The 16,101-nt window shown below is 40.6% G+C and overlaps 1 protein-coding gene across 1 annotated transcript in view; it reads left to right on the top strand.

The window, feature by feature from the left end:
• Positions 1 to 822: 822 nt before the first annotated feature.
• SLC7A11 (solute carrier family 7 member 11) overlaps positions 823 to 16,101 on the top strand; it is a gene marked incomplete at both ends in the record, with an annotated part of 86,181 nt that continues 70,902 nt past the window's right edge. The window contains 3 exons of the mRNA XM_080698050.1: positions 823 to 1,102; positions 7,497 to 7,623; positions 11,378 to 11,493. Coding sequence (XP_080554176.1) covers positions 823 to 1,102; positions 7,497 to 7,623; positions 11,378 to 11,493 — 523 coding nt within the window. The remainder of the gene's footprint in view (positions 1,103 to 7,496; positions 7,624 to 11,377; positions 11,494 to 16,101) is intronic.

Below are 16,101 nucleotides of genomic sequence, written 5' to 3'. Positions count from 1 at the left end.
CGCAAAAAACTTTAAGTTGGCCGTAAACTGTTAAAGTTAGGTCTTTATAAACAACGCAACTTCGGGGTACTTTCTTTTAGCCCAGTAATTGTGTGCAAAACATTCTTTACAGCTGCGTTCAAGAAAGTCCTTCAAGAAACTGAATAAGTTTCCTGTTTCATTTTGCATTTACCGGGTCCCTTGAAGGGTTTTTGTGCCTTAGGGGGAGTTGCTTTAAAACTCTGGGAAGGTCTCTTAGGAATTAACTTCTTCTGGATTGGTTAAGATCCCGATCCTGCGTGCGTGTGTGTGTGTGTGTGTGTGTGTGTGTGTGTGTGTGTGTGTGTGTGTGTCTGTGCGCGCTGGAGCTTTGTTCTCGGGAAGAGCTTAGGTCAGTGAAGCAACTTGCTGCTACTGTTTGAAAAAAAAAAAAAAAAAAAAAAGCTGACTAATGCCGGAGCGGTCTCTCCCGGCTGATGCAAACCTGGAGAATTTGCATCATCATGTAGCTGGAGTAAATTGGTGTGACAGGCAGTAGCTTAAATACCAGCCCAAGAGGAAGCTGAGCTGGTTTGTAATGATAGGGCTGCGGGGAAGCCACAGCCACAGGGCTGAGGGAGAGACACCCCAGCGCACAGGTGCTCCCCCAGGAGTAACTAGATAGCCGGGAAGGAGAAAAATCGACCTGAGAGTTTTTACCTGCGCGCTCTAGCGCCCAGACGCCCCGCAAGCCGAGTGCAAGCGGCCGGCCAGTCACACCAAGAGACACTAGAAGGTTGAAAGTTTTGTTTTGATTTTTCCTCCCCGTTTCATTTTTCCCCCTCCCTCTCCCGTGTCACGACTATGGTCAGGAAGCCCGTCGTAGCCACCATCTTCAAAGGAGGCTACCTGCCGGGGAATGTGACCGGGGGGCCGCCCTCCGCGGCGGGGGCCGGCGAGCCCCTGGAGCGGGAGAAAGTGGTCCTCAAGCAGAAAATCACCCTGCTGAGGGGCATCTCCATCATTATCGGCACCATCATAGGCGCCGGGATCTTCATCTCCCCCAAGGGCGTGCTGCAGAACACGGGCAGCGTGGGGCTGTCTCTCGTCGTCTGGACCGTCTGCGGGGTCCTGTCTCTGTTCGGTGAGTGCCTCTCCTTCTCCGGGTGGGGGTGTGGCTGTGAGCCTGGAAAGTTTGTTCCCTGGGAAAGCAGAGGGTAGTTCCTGAGGAGTTCCTGCATGCAAAGTCGGCATCGCGTTTCTTTCTTTTTCTTTTCCTTCCTTTTCTTTTTTCTTTTTTCTTTTTTTTTAGGGGTGAACTGCACACGGGGTGTTCGTTGCTGGAGCCATCAGAGATTTTCTCAAATTGTTCCCTGCACGCTACTTTCTCTTTTTCCTAAGCCAAACTTTCTTAATTTTTTTTTTTCCCTCTGACTCTTTTTCCTCTGTGGTCTATGAAAACAAAGATTTAACTTTGATGACCCAGAAAGCAGATCTGAGCGTTCGGGTCGGGCCGCCCTGCCTGGCTCCTGGGTTTGGGGCATTCCCGCAGCTGGCACGCAGGGTAAACACCTGGGAAGTGAAACCTGGCCTGGCCTGCGGGGCTCCGAGGTGGATACTCGGCACAAGTCTTGCTGGCTTCTTGTCAGCGAAACACACGTGTGCCACTGTTTTCCTTTCTGAATTATTTTAGGTCCGCACAGGCTCCTCAGCAAATAATATTCTTTCAAATGCACAGCAGAGGAAGACTGGTGGTGACGTCACTCAAATCCCTGTCAGAAGTGGGGATAATACGACAGTCTGAGCATATTTTGAGTCCCCCCCCCCTTTGCACCAGTCAACTCTTGCAAATAACTTTCCAAACTTCGGCTGGGTGTTCGTTTTCTACACTTATGCACGTCTGTTTTCTTTTATCTCTGTTTTGCTCGGTCTTTGGGGAAATAAATACTTTGACCACCTGTTCTCTGCAGAGCTACTCTGAGGAGAACTGATAGAAGTGTGATCGTTATTCTTTTTTAAAACTTTTATAACTTAAACCGAGCGTGGTGGCGCAAGCTTGTAATTCCCCCTGCTTGGGAGGCTGAGACAGGAGGATCGCACAGGTTTGAAGCCAGCCTCAGCTACTTAGTGAGACCCTGTTTCCAAATAAAGTATAACAAAAAGTCTGGGAGTATAGCCTGGAGGTAGGAAAGCCCCTGGATTCCACCCCCCAGTACCCCCATCCACACACAAAAAGAATAAAAAATAGGGCTGGGGTGTAGCTTGGAGATAAAATGCCCCTGGGTTCCATTCCCAGTCCTGCAAAACTTAAAACTTTTCTACTGATTTCATGTTTAACAGAAAAGACCAAATAAATGCCCCCTCTCATCCAGTGAGCAAATTACTACAAAATTACCCGAGTTAATTGTAAAGGTGGTCCAAACTGGTGAGTTGTCCAAAAAGATGAAAGTTAAATTTGATTTATGCTATGGGATAAATGTGTAAGATATATTTGCTTTGCTGTGGAACATAGTGTGTGTTAAACGACAAGCACACTTGAAAGTTTCTGTTTGTCCTAGGTACAAGCCCATGTAGTAACTCTTGGTCCCTCATCCTACTACCCAGGTCTGTCATGATTGAAGCAGCCACCCAGAAAATTCAGATTTCCATATTTAGGAAAGTGTTTTAAATAAAACCCATTAAGCCGGGGTGGTGGCACATGCTTGTAATTCCAGAGCTTGGGAGGCTGAGACAGGAGGATTGCACAGGTTCAAAGCCAGCTTCACTACTCAGTAAGACCCTATTTCCAAATAAAGTATAAAATAGGTCTGGGAGTATATGAAATATGCCCGGAGGTAGAAAAGCCCCAGGGTTCCACCCCCAGTACCACCAAAATAAATAAATAAATAATAAAAAGAAAGCCCATTAAAACAGTCTTAGGATAGAAATATCCATAGAAAAATTATTGTGAGTTTTCTTACAGATTGTAGTACTGTTTGAATAACTTGGGCTTTATAAGATATTTATTTCATAACAGTTGTATGTCCTTATTTTCCCAGTGTTACTCTCTTATCTTTGAGGAATCCTGTAGAGTAATATAGTTATGTAAAACCCTGATAGAACCCTTTGCCACTGTTAATTATTAATATAATCCTAGCATATGCCCGTCTAGATAAAGACAATCTTCTTGTTAATCTTTCTTTTTCTTTTTTTTTTTTTTTTTTTTTTTTGCAGTACCAGGGATGGATCCCAGGGGCATTCTACCTCTGAGCTACACCTTCGGCCCTGTTTTTTATTTATTTTGAAACAGGGTCTCATTGAGTTACAAAGGGCCTCACTAAGTAGCTGAGGCTGGCTGCCTGTCTGAGCCTCCCAGATGTTGGGATTACAAGTGCGCACCACCAGGCCTGGCGTAATCTTCTTAAATTAATGTGCGCCTTCTCAGCCTTAAATCTTTCTGTAGCACTTGGTATATTTAAAATAAAAGTTAGGCCGGGCGTGGTGGCGCACGCTTGTAATCCCCGCGCTTGGGAGGCAGAGACAGGAGGATCGCGCGGGTTCGAAGCCAGCCACGTGCGCTGGCTTAGGAGACCCTGTTTCCAAATGAAAAAATGTAAAAATAGGTCTGGGAGTGTAGCCCGGAGGTAGAAGGGCTTCCAGGAACCCCAGTACCACCAAAAAAAAAAATAAATAAATAAAATAAAATAAAAAAAAATAAAAATAAATAAATAAATAAAATAAAATAAAAGTTAGGTGTGGTGACACATGCCTGTAATCCTAGTACTTGGGAGGCTGAGACCAGAGGATCACAAATTCAAGGACATTCTTAGCAATTTAGTAAGACCATCAGCATCTCTGTGAGACCTTGTTCCAAATTAAATAAAACTGTGAGCTGGGCTTGGTGGCACACGCTTGTAACCCCAACATTTGGGAGGCTGAGACAGGAGGATGGCAGTGTGAGGGTAGCCTCAGCTACTTAGCGATGCCCTTTGCAACTCAGTGAGTCTCCATTTCAAAATAAAGAGTAAAAAAATAGGCCTGGAGGTGTAGCTCAGAGGTAGATTGTCCCTGGTTTCGATGGCCAGTACCCCCACCCTAAATAAAATAAATCAAGCTGGATATGGTGGCAAACATCTGCAATCCCAGGATTTAGGGGACTGAGATAGGAGGATCACAGATTTGAGGCCAGCCTCCACAATTTGAGGAATATAGCAAAGATTCAAAAATAAAAGGGTGCCAGGCATGGTGGTCCACGCTTGTAATCCCAGCACTTGGGAGGCTGAGACAGGAGGATTGCACAGGTTCGAAGCCAGCCTCAGCTACTTAGTAAGGCTCTCAGCAACTTAGTGAGACCCTGTTTCCAAATAAAATATAAAATAGGTCTGGGGGTAGAGCCTGGAGGTAGAAGGTCCTTGGATTTTTTCCCTAGTACCACAAAAATAAATAATAAAGAAATAAATAAATAGCCGGGAGTAGTGGCGCATGCTTGTATTCCCCGCACTTGGGAGGCGGAGACAGGAGGATCGCGCTGGTTCGGAGCCAGACTCGCTGGCTTAAGAGACCCTGTTTCCAAATAAAAAATATAAAATAGGTCTGGGAGTGTAGCGTGGAGATAGAAGGGCTTCCAGGAACCCCAGTACCACCCCCCCCCAAAAAAATATATATATATATGCAGGGGTGAGGTGGGGAAGGGGAGGCTCAGGGTATACCTCAGAGGTGAACTGGGCTCAGTCTCTAGTATGAATAAAATAAAATGAACCGACATCTAATCAGAAAAGCTACTACCATTTCTTAGACTTTATGTATACACATTCAGTTGCCAATATGTGATTCCATTTTGATGCTGCATAGAATGCTTTTCAGGTATAAGAAAATAAACTCAGCATTGAACAGGTTAAAGTCATGTTGACCTGTATGCTGAAAATATGCTTTTTCCATAAATATGTCGAGACACTTAAAGAAGAAAAAAATAGAGCCATCGGGGAGCGCGGCGAAGGTGCCCCTGGAGTCGCTGTTTGATTACTATTTGCAGGGAGTGTGCGCTGGTCCTAATCAACTTGTCTAGCCTTGCATTTTACGTATCACTTAAGTGACCTGTGAGGAGCGCCATGTAACAGGAAGCGAATCGTGCTCTGGGACTAAGGCTCAGGAATCCGCGTGTGTCGAGATGGTTCCCTGCCTATGGCCCTGTAGTTTATTATGGGATTTTGACTTTTACAACGGTGACTCTGCAATAGCGAGCTTTCTGCCCAACTGTAGGGAAATGCCGTGTGTTCTGAGCGTATTTAGGGCTGGGGAGGCTAAACTCTGATGCTCAGTACCTTAGGCATAGCGAATACATCTTCGATGTAACTGTATTTTCAGCAGGTAAGTGGAGTAGCATCTGTATTTGATTTACAGCCTTTTTTTTTTTTTTTTTTTTTTTTTTTTAGCCAGCATCAGTACATGGGATTTTTTTTCCCCCTCCTGTTTTGAATGTTTTTCATCTGGGCAAAATAGTTACAGAACTTGAGGGTTTGAGATAAAATGCTCACCCCCACCCCAGAACTCAATTTAAACCTAGGGCAACCATCCTGGGATTCAGCAAAACACACCAGGCCTAGGTACTGATTCTCTGACAATAATTTTGGAGGTACTTAAACCTCTTTCCAAGAACAGTTTATATTGGACACTTTTCTGGACGGCATACCAACATGGTGACTGTTTCCCAACAGAGAATGGGTGAATGGTAGCTGGTTATAATTGGTTTCAAGTGGACAAAATCAAACAGTGCTCTCTAAATTTTAATTTGCTCATTACTTAGCTTAGAATGAACTGTGGACATTTTGGAACTCTTGAGGACTGGACTCACTTTCTTGGAGAATAGATCTAGGGTATTTTTTTTTGGCGCGGGGCGGGGGTACTGGGGATGGAACCCAGGGGCATTCTACCTCGGAGCTATGCCCTCAGCCCTATTTTTTATTCTTTATTTTAAACAGGGTCTCACTAAGTTGCAGGGGGCTTCCCTGAGTAGCTTAGACTGGCCGATACGCCTGTCACAGCCTCAGAAGTGCTGAGATTATAAGTGTGCGCCACCACCCATTATTACATTCATACACATAACTTCCTTCTGAGGTAAAAATTCAGATATTAATTTTATAGGGAAGGAAATCGAGGTTTGGGGAGGTCAGGTCATATAAGTTGCCTGCTTCCATGTGAATTGTACAGCTGAAAGTTAAACATTTAGTATATAATAATTACTTTTACCTAATGTATACTAATGTACAGTATAGCTTTTCTTTTTTTTTTTCTTTTTCTATTTCTTTTGTCTTTGCAGTACCGGGGATGGAAGGGGCAGTCTACCTCTGAGCTACACCCCCAGCCCTATTTTTTATTCTTTATTTTTGAAACAGGATCTTACTGAGTTGCAAAGGGCCTCACCAAAGAGCTGAGGCTGTCCTCGTGATCCTCCTGTCTCAGCCTCCCAAATGCTAAGATTACAAGTGTGTGCCATCATGCCTGGCTTTATAACCTCTCTTTTAAAAAAGATTATTTTGTCAACCATCTGGGACGTACACTTCAAAAACATCCAAGATAACCTTTTCTTGAAACAATACCTGGATCAGAATTCATTTTGCTGACAAAACATATCCTACAGATGGAATGAAATCTTGTGGGGCTTCTAGTTCATACTTTTCTGAGGAACAGACAACTCTTGTTTATTTTGACTTGCCACAGAAACATCATTTGTTAAAAGAATTTTTTTGTGTGTGTGTGGTACTGGGGATGGAACCCAGGGGCTTTCTACCTCCAGGCCACACTCCCAGACCTATTTTATATTTTGTTTGGAAACAGGGTGTCATTAAGTTACTGATAGCCTTACTACACTGCTGAGACTGGGTCTGAACCTGCCTGAAAGAATTTTGAATATAATGAAGCTGGTTTGGAATAATTACTTGGCTTGGTATGAGATTGTGCTCATCAAAAAATAGGTCAGAATTATTGGCCCCCATCTTTTTCCCCCTTTTGTCTTAGGTTTCTGATTCAAAATTCTGGACCATATAATATCGTTTTAGAAATTTGTATTTGCCAGCTGAGCATGGTGGCGCACGCTTGTAATCCCAGCATTTGGGAGGCTGAGACAGGAGGCTAGTGGTTCACAGACAACCTCAGCTACTCATTTGAAGCTCAGTGAGACCCTGTTTCAAAATAAAGAATAAAAAATAGGGCTAGGGTGTAGCTCGGAGGTAGAATGCCCCTGGGTTCCATCCCCGGTATCGCAAAAACAAACAAACAAACAAACAAACAAATAAGCAAATAAATAAATATGGTTGTATTTGATATTTCAAATAAAATGACATTGTTCCGATAGAATGAAATAGGCCTCAAATATGAAGAAGTTAGTAGAGGGACTTGGTGGGGCTCAACAGTTAGATGAAGACTGTTTGGAAGTAAGGACGCCTTTTGGACTAGAGGAAGGCCTACCTTGCACCCAACAGAAACATCATTCTATCATTCTACAGCTAGGTGACCTGATAATATATTCAATTTGTACCTTTTTTATCATCACCATTTCACAGGAGCCCTGTCCTATGCTGAATTGGGGACAAGCATAAAGAAATCCGGTGGTCATTACACGTACATTCTGGAAGTCTTTGGCCCGTTACTAGCTTTTGTACGAGTCTGGGTGGAACTGCTCGTCATACGGTAAGCATATAAAGATTTCAGGAAAAATAAACTATTTATTTCCTCATTCTTCTGAATCACTGGGATTATTTTTAGCAAATCAGAAATATACATGTCATGTAACTGTTGTAAACATGTACCCTTCAGGACATGCTATCTGTGATACAATACCTTTCTGGATTGATGTTCTTGTGGTTTTTATCATTGGCTCTGAACCTTAATCTTCAATCATTCTCTTTTACATTTCTAGGAAAGATGCTAACTTTCAGAATCCACCTTGACAAGCCAAACGCAGCTAACTATGCTAGGATTTCGAGTTTTCTAATGGCAGATTATGTCATTACGTTTTTTAACTTTGCTCCATTTCTGTGACTAGGGAATGCCTGTGCCTAACAAATCATGTGTCATCGAGACTTATCCTTTAAAAAAATCAAGTTTACATCCCATAAATGACTCATTTCCTCCTATAAACAAATCAGTGCAGTCCATTGCGAAAACCTTTTGATTTTATTGTTGTAGGAATGTGTTCCCCTTCCTAATCTTCTTGGCAGAAAATAGTGCTAAGTCACTCTGAATAGTGAATTGTTTTCTACTTTGTAGGGGACTTATGACATCACGTGGGCAGTTTAAGAGCATCACAGTCCCTTATGGGTAAGAAAGTGCAAGTCACGTCCCTAAGGTGTCAATACGAGGTGACTTGCATTTTCTGATTACAAAGCTAAGTAGAAATAAGGAGGACCACTTGCTTGCTGTATACTTATCAGACTTCCACAGCTCAGAGCTCAGGGGAACCTTTATTCTGTTTACAATAAGTGGCAAAGGCAGAGCTAATAAGTAGTCATTAGCACTATTCATGACTTTTACAATGTTAGAAATCTTTTTTTCTTGTTTGTTTAACAGAGAGCTTCAATGTAGCACACACTTCTTTGTCAAGACTATTTTCATTTTAAACAATTCTGCATTACTTTAAACTTGTTATAATGAAGTAATAACAAAGGAATATTTTATTCTCTTTCTAAGATCCCCTTACCTGGAATGTACCTTCTTCTCCTTTTTGATGATCTGAATCTCACATACTCTTCAAAGGTCAACTTGTACCTTATCTTTTCCACGTTAATTCCCTGTTTAATCTAGTATGTGGTATTTCTTTATGTCTAAATTCTTCGAAAAGGTGCAGTTCCTGCTTCTCATTTGACACTGAACTCAGCACCTTGTATTTCTTTCTTTCCTTCTTTTCTTTCTTTCTTCCTTCTTTTCTTTTCCTTCTGTTCATTCATTCATTCATTCATTCATTTTTTGTGGTACTGGGGATGGAACCCAGATGCCTTCTACCTCCAAGCTATACTCCCAGACCTATTTTTATTGGAAACAGGGTCTCACTAAGTTGCTGAGAGCCTCATTTAAGTAGCTGAGGCCGGGTTCGAACTGGTGCGATCCTCCTGTCTCATCCTCCCAAGCGCGGGAATTACAACCATGTGCCACCACGTCAAGCTAGCACCTTGTATTTCTATTTACTATTTCAGCATCTGTGTCGTTTTCTCTGTTCAAACTATAAGCATGTCAAAGACATGAGACCAGGTCTTACACTTTTTGTAATCACATATTACTTATGTGAGTGTCCTGTGCATCCTGGATATGAATTCTTTTTGAGAATGTGATAAAAGTTTCAGTCTAAGCCGGGTGTGGTGGCGCACGTTTGTAATCCCAGTGCTTGGGAGGCTGAGACAGGAGCATCGCACAGGTTCAAAGCCAGCCTCAGCTACTGAGTGAGGCTCTCAGCAACTTAGTGAGACCCTGTTTCCAAATAAATTATAAAAATGGGTCTGGGGGTATAACTCAGAGGTAGAAAAAGCCCCTGGGTTCCACCCCCAGTATCACAAAAAAAAAAAAAGAAAAAGAAAAAAAGAAAGTCAATACTATTTGGAGTGCAATATATTCAGCATTCAAATGCATAAACTACTCTTTTAGAATGCTAACCCATAAGGATATTGAGCTTTGGAGTTGGATACAGTGAGACCTGAATCTTCTCCAGCCATGTGTTTGGTTGTGTAATCTTGACTAATTGCTTGGTATTATCATGTGCGGGTCATTCCTTTTACAGCAGCACAGATACAGAGATTATTCACTTATTCATCCCGCAAACTGCTACTGAGTGGTGAGTGGCAAGATAAATCTCAATTGGAATGAGTCATAATTCCTGCTTCAAAATAGCTGATAATCAAATGCTGCTTTAATTCTGAAAGAACAACTTTATAATATATGAGTTTGTACGCTGGGCGTGGTGGCACATGGTTGTAATTCCCGCGCTTGGGAGGCTGATACTGGAAGATCGTGGTTCGTGGCTAGCCTCAGCCTCTTAGTGAGGCCCTTAGTGAGGGTTGTGGGTGTAGCCTGGAGGTAGAAAGCCCCGGGGTTCCATCCCCAGTACCACACAAAAAAAAGACAATATTCTTTGTATAAAAAATATCTTAACAGAATTAAAAATAATCACTTGGCTTCAAGGTTTTGCACTAGAAAGATAAGACCAAAACAGTGTCAAGTATTTAGGCATATATTTGCAAGAAACTTTTATCTATCTATATCTATCTATCTATCTATCTATCTATCTATCTATCTATCTATCTATCTATCTATGTGGTACTGGAGATTGAGTCAAGGGGCATTCTACCTCTAAGCTACATCCCCAGCCCTAATTTTTTTTTAATGGTACTAATGATTGAAACCAAGGGCATTTTATCTCCAAGATACACCCTCAGCCCTATTTTTTTTATTCTTTATTTTTAAACAGGATCTGACTAAGTTTTGGAGGATCTCACTAAGTAGTTGAGCCTGACTGTGAACTTGCGATCCTCCTGAGTCTCTCAAGTACTAAAATGACATGCGTGAGCCACCAAGCTGGGCTTTGGCCCTACTATTAAATTTTTAATTTGGAAACAGGGTCTCGCAAAGTTGCTGAGGTTGGTCTTGAACCTGTGATCCTCCTATCCCAGCCTCCCACGTCCTGGGATTATGGGCATAGGCCACTATGACTAGCTTGCAAGCTTTTATTAATGTTAAATTTTATCTTGAGTTCTATTTTCTTTCTTCTCCCTGCCACTTCATTAGATCGAGACAATTAAGACTGTAACTGAAGTTTAATTATTGACTTGTTGAGAAAGAAGACTGATTCTTGTAAGGCCCAGCTAGGATTTCACATACAAAACTAAGTTTTTAAAGGCGGAGGTGTGTGTGTGTGTGTGTGTGTGTGTGTGTGAAATATTGGAAAAACAAGAGCAAACTTGATAATTCCCAGTCATGCTCTCAAGATCATTTAAAAACTAGCCACCAATGTCCCAGAGAATATCTCATCTGGCATATCTATGGCAATTTGATTAAATATAGGGTTCTGAGGATTATAGACTTTAGACTTTCATATTAAACATATTCCATATACTAAGTAGTAATACCTCAAGATAGAATTATTTTTATGAAAGGAAGCCAGGTGTGGTGGTGCATGCTTGTAATCCTGGTAACTTGGGAGGCTGAGACAGAAGAATAGTAAGTTCATGGCCAGCCTCAGCTACTTATTGAGACCCTCTGCAACTTTGTGAGACCCTGTTTCAAAATAAAGAATAAAAAATAGGACTGAGGATGTAGCTTGGTGGTAGAAAGTCCCTGGGTTATATCCCAGCACCACAACACATGCACACACACACACACACACACACACACACACACACAATATTTTCATGAAAAAAAAATTTTTCCCTATAGTTAACCTAAGTATTTTTTTTAGTCCTGCAGCTACAGCTGTGATATCCCTGGCATTTGGACGCTACATTTTGGAACCATTTTTTATTCAATGTGAAATTCCTGAACTCGCAATCAAGCTCATTACAGCTGTGGGCATAAGTAAGTATTATAAGTATAAACATAAATAAGAAGAAAACAACACAAAGATAATTAGACACTAAGTTTCTTTAGATATTTTGCGTGGTAACAGTGTTCTGTAGATTGTGCTCCTTTGCTTACAGTTCCAAATTTGTGTTGGAAAATATAGAAATGGATACAGATTTGGAGTGGTCTCTGCTATTATAATACATGTCCGTTTTGTCTTGGATGAATGAGACTTTAGCTAATCTTTCAAAATAGACCAGTAAAGACTACTTTATTAGTAAAATATTAAGGTGATTGTACATGAAAAAGATTCAAGAATGAAAACCCAGTTATTTTGTGGACTTTTTTGAATGGGATATTATCCTACCTCACTGAAATACTAAATTATAACTTGTCTCTGGTCATAAAGTTATATTTATGTGGCAGGTGTGTATGTTGTGTTCATACAATTTATAATCAGTCTCAGTGTTATAGGTTTCATTATTATTGGCCACGATAAAAAGTTTCTTTCAAGATTTGGTAATTACTAACAGTTCTGAAGTAGAAGTTTTTGGTTTTCTTTTTAACCAAATGGGCATAGATTTTAGAAGTTGAAAGAAAAAAAAAGGAGAAATATGAACAAAATTACCAAAGTAAAAATGAAGCCAAATTTGACTTTAACTTATAAAACTTCAGATACCAAAAATATTTGAATGTTATGGGAAAGGCTAATAATTCTTAACAGGATCACTATTTTAAGAATAATATGATCACATCTGATTAAATTTTAACCACTCAGAAATAGAAAGCTACATAGAAAAAACCGAATTGCAAACTCATGGAAAGAATGTTTAACGCGCTGTTCTAAAGTGTTCTGCTAGAACACCAAATAGAATAATGAGTGTACTTTTTGACAAGAGAAAGCTGTGTAGTTTGCAGACAAGTGTTAGGAATTACATGTAAATTATCTCTGGTGTTAGGTATATACGTTTCTGAATTTTCATAGGTTCATTCTAGATTTTTCTACTTTATCCTCTAAACATGTACACACAATTATTCTTCTGTGGAATCTCTGAAAAGAAAAAGAAAATTGCTCACAGTAGATCTTTCTGTGTTCCGGGGAGGTAATGGAATAGCTACTTAATCATTTCTTTCTTGATACACACTACAGATGTCAGGGCAAGTCACTGTACCGTGCTGTACCTGGGTATTCTTCTCAGTCATGCCAGTGTTACAGGGTGTTGCGTAGATTAAATGATATTGAATGAGACAATATATATAATGTTTTTGGGATAATTTATTAGGAACACAATGCAAATGATAGGTTTTCATTTTCTTGTGGGGAAAATGTCATTGGAACTTGTATGAGACTAAAGATGTTGGCACTGCTATATTTCCAAGCTCATGGCTCAGCTCTGAGCTTGTTGTATGTGTTACTAAAGATTTGTTACTGATTTATGGCAATAGGTCTGAGAATTTTTTTTCCTCTTGCAGAAAAGACTGGAATGTGTATATTTGTTAAATTTGGAAGATTAGTTAGCTCAATTACCTCAGGTAGCAGAGAAATTGGTCTTAAAAAGAGTTTGTCTGATAAGCTGTTTAAATCTAAGATCCTGAGTTTTGGGGGAGATGAACCATTTAGTATAGTGCGCATAGGTCACTGGAGGCAACAATACCTAGAACTGGAAATTAATGTCACAATTTCTTAGTTGTGTGTCTTGGACTAATTGTCCAATTTCTTTTTTTTTCTTTTTTTTTTTTTTTTCTTTGGTGGTCCTGGGGTTCCTGGAAACCCTTCTCTGGGTTCCACTCCCAGACCCATTTTATATTTTTATTTGGAAACAGGCTCTCTTATGTCAGAGCAGCTGGCTTCGAACCTGCACGATCCTCCTGTCTCTGCCTCCCAAGGGCGGGGATTACAAGACTGTGTCACTGCACCCCACAATTTCATTAAACATTTTAAAGGGAAAATTTATATTTTTAGGAACAAATGGAAACTTAAACCTCTGTAGTAAAAACTGGTGTTAGAATGGGTAGCAAAGAAATGGTGTGTCTGATGTGAACCTAGATATTTCCTTCTATTTTTGCCACTAGTTATAATATTAGTTTATAAATTCTGATGTTCGTTTTATAAGCTAGAGATTCTGACAAGGGAATGTGTTCCCACAATCAGAATATTCTTCTAACTCGGTGGGAAGTAATTTAAATCAATGGCTTAATTGGCAAAGTCAAACTGTCTTTAAGAAGATTTCAGCTTTAACCCAGCAACAGGGGGTAGAGATGGAGTTACAGAAAGAGAAATTTACCTGGGGGCAAATCTCTTACATCTTTTATTTTCCAAAGTGACTATAGGTGATTTTCTGTCTGTTAAGGGCGGAAGGTTATTGAGATGTAGAAAACAGTTTAATTGCATGAATTGCTACCCTGTGCTCCTTGAGGAAGACAGAGTTTAAAATATCTAGTTATGTGTAAAAAAAGGTCAAACCTGCCGGGTCTTGTTATAGCACAAAGAGTTTCAAATATTGTGAACTATTAACCAACCTTTGGAGAAATGATAGTGGGGCTGGAGTTAACTGAATGCTAATCTGCCCTCCTGTTTTAAGTACTGTACTTAAAATTTACTACCTAATTAAAGGATGAAAAAATTTTGCATACCTAAATAAAATCCTTTCCATTCTGGTAAACATCAGGCACATGAAAGGTGTGTGTGTGTGTGTGTGTGTGTGTGTGTGTGTGTGTGTGTGTGACTGGAGATTGAACCCAGGGCCATCATTCTGTTTCTGATCTGCATCTCCATCCCTCCGCCCCCTGCTCTATTTTATTTCTTATTTTGGAACAGGGTCTCGCTATGTTGCTGAGGCTGTCTTTGAATCTGCAAACCTCTTATCTAAACCTGACAAGCGCTGGGACTACAGGCAAGTGCCACCACACTCACTAGGAATGTGAAAGTTTAATGGGAAAACCTCGTATGTTCACATTAGCCTGTTTTCCAGAAGCCCAGACCTCCCGTTACCTCCTGTGGAACTTTCTATAGAAGACCATGAATTCTCATTACTCTTGTTGGTCCAGTGAGCATGGAAATAGATTGTCCACTGTATTGATAATGCTTCATCTGTTGTTTGGGTCTCCTAAAACTAGACCCTATATAAGAAATCACTTGATAGGGCAGAATATTATCGTGAGATTACTTTCTTTGAGACTGAGATCTAGGCCTTGATCAGCAACTAACAACCCTCCCTGAGTCTCAATTCCTTTGCTAGTTTGATTTATATAGATGAGTTAGGAGCTGCCTACGACTTCTCAGACCTTGTGGGAGTGATTCAGAGGAACAAACAAAGAAAAGCATTTGTATTGTAGTGTGGAAAACAGCCAGTTCTACAAATGTATCACTGCAGTTTTCTTTGTCAAAACCCTATTCTCCTGGCATCGTTAAACAATATGAAAGAGTCCAGGACTAGTTCTGTGTTAGTGTTTCAAATACAGCACATGGGGTGGCTCTGTTTGACGCATCTAAAAGTTTGTGTAGACCTACTCATTTTCTACTGTACCTAAATTGCCAACACAGCCAATTTCTAGGTAGCAGGTATACATAGTATTAAAATATACAGAGACTGCAAACAAGCATATTCTCTAGGAGGATGATAAATAAATGTGGAATTAAAGTGTCTTGAGATCCCAGCTAAGGAGGACTGTGGCCTTTTGGGAGAGGAAGGGCTATTGTCATTGTGGAAGAGCTGGTATACTAGTGAGGTCATAGGTCTCTTGTGAATGTCTTCCTCCTTGTTCTACCTATGAAGTAATGGTAAAAACATGGGTTATGAAGTTAGACTAGGTAGGTTCTGATCTTATCTTCACACTTACTGTCTAAGTGAAGAAAGGCAAGTTAAATAGTATCTTGAGTCTCAGCTGCTTATCTGGAAAAAGGCCAGAGATTGTAAACCATGCCATGAACACCAGAATTAAATAACATGATTCATATGAAGTGTTTGCCCAATGTCTGCCATAAAAAATGGTTTACAGATATCTGTTGCTCACTATTTTTATTTCCTTCCAATAGTGAGGTTGCAAATTTAGAATGGCTCTCTGCTGTTTAAAGGTCTATATTGGTGCCGGGCGTGGTGGTGCACACTTGTAATCCTGGCTTTTGGGAGGCTGAGACAGGAGGATTGCGCCAGTGCAAAGCCAGCCTCAGCTACTGAGTGAGGCTCTCAGCAACTTAATGAGACCCTGTTTCCAAATAAAGTATAAAATAGGGCTGGGGCGTAGCTCAGAGGTAGAACCCCTCTGGGTTCCACCCTCAGTACCACAAAAAGAAAAAAAAAGGTCTATATTGTTAAACATCCTCTCTGAAATTAATGTACCCAAGAAATGAAAACTACCAGAAGAAAACCCAAGAAGCTATTACAAAATGCAACTACCCATTTTATCTTACCATGCAGCATATATATATAGAGAGAGAGAGAGAGAGAGAGCATTCATGTATTTTATCAGTTTAGCATAAAGCAGTCAGAAGTCAGAAGCCAAAAAAAAAAAAAAAAATCTGAACTTGAGAGAAAACCCAGTATATTCAGAGTCTGTAATCTCTGTCTTCAAAACCAGCTTGAATTATGAAGAGTACAGAAAGAAATACTCACCAGTCCTTAA

The sequence above is a fragment of the Muscardinus avellanarius genome (assembly GCF_963383645.1).
Source record: "Muscardinus avellanarius genome assembly, chromosome: 6".
NCBI classification, from domain to species: Eukaryota; Metazoa; Chordata; class Mammalia; order Rodentia; family Gliridae; genus Muscardinus; species Muscardinus avellanarius.
Note: the sequence above shows the minus strand (reverse complement) of the source record. Positions and strands in the feature narration are given on the sequence as shown.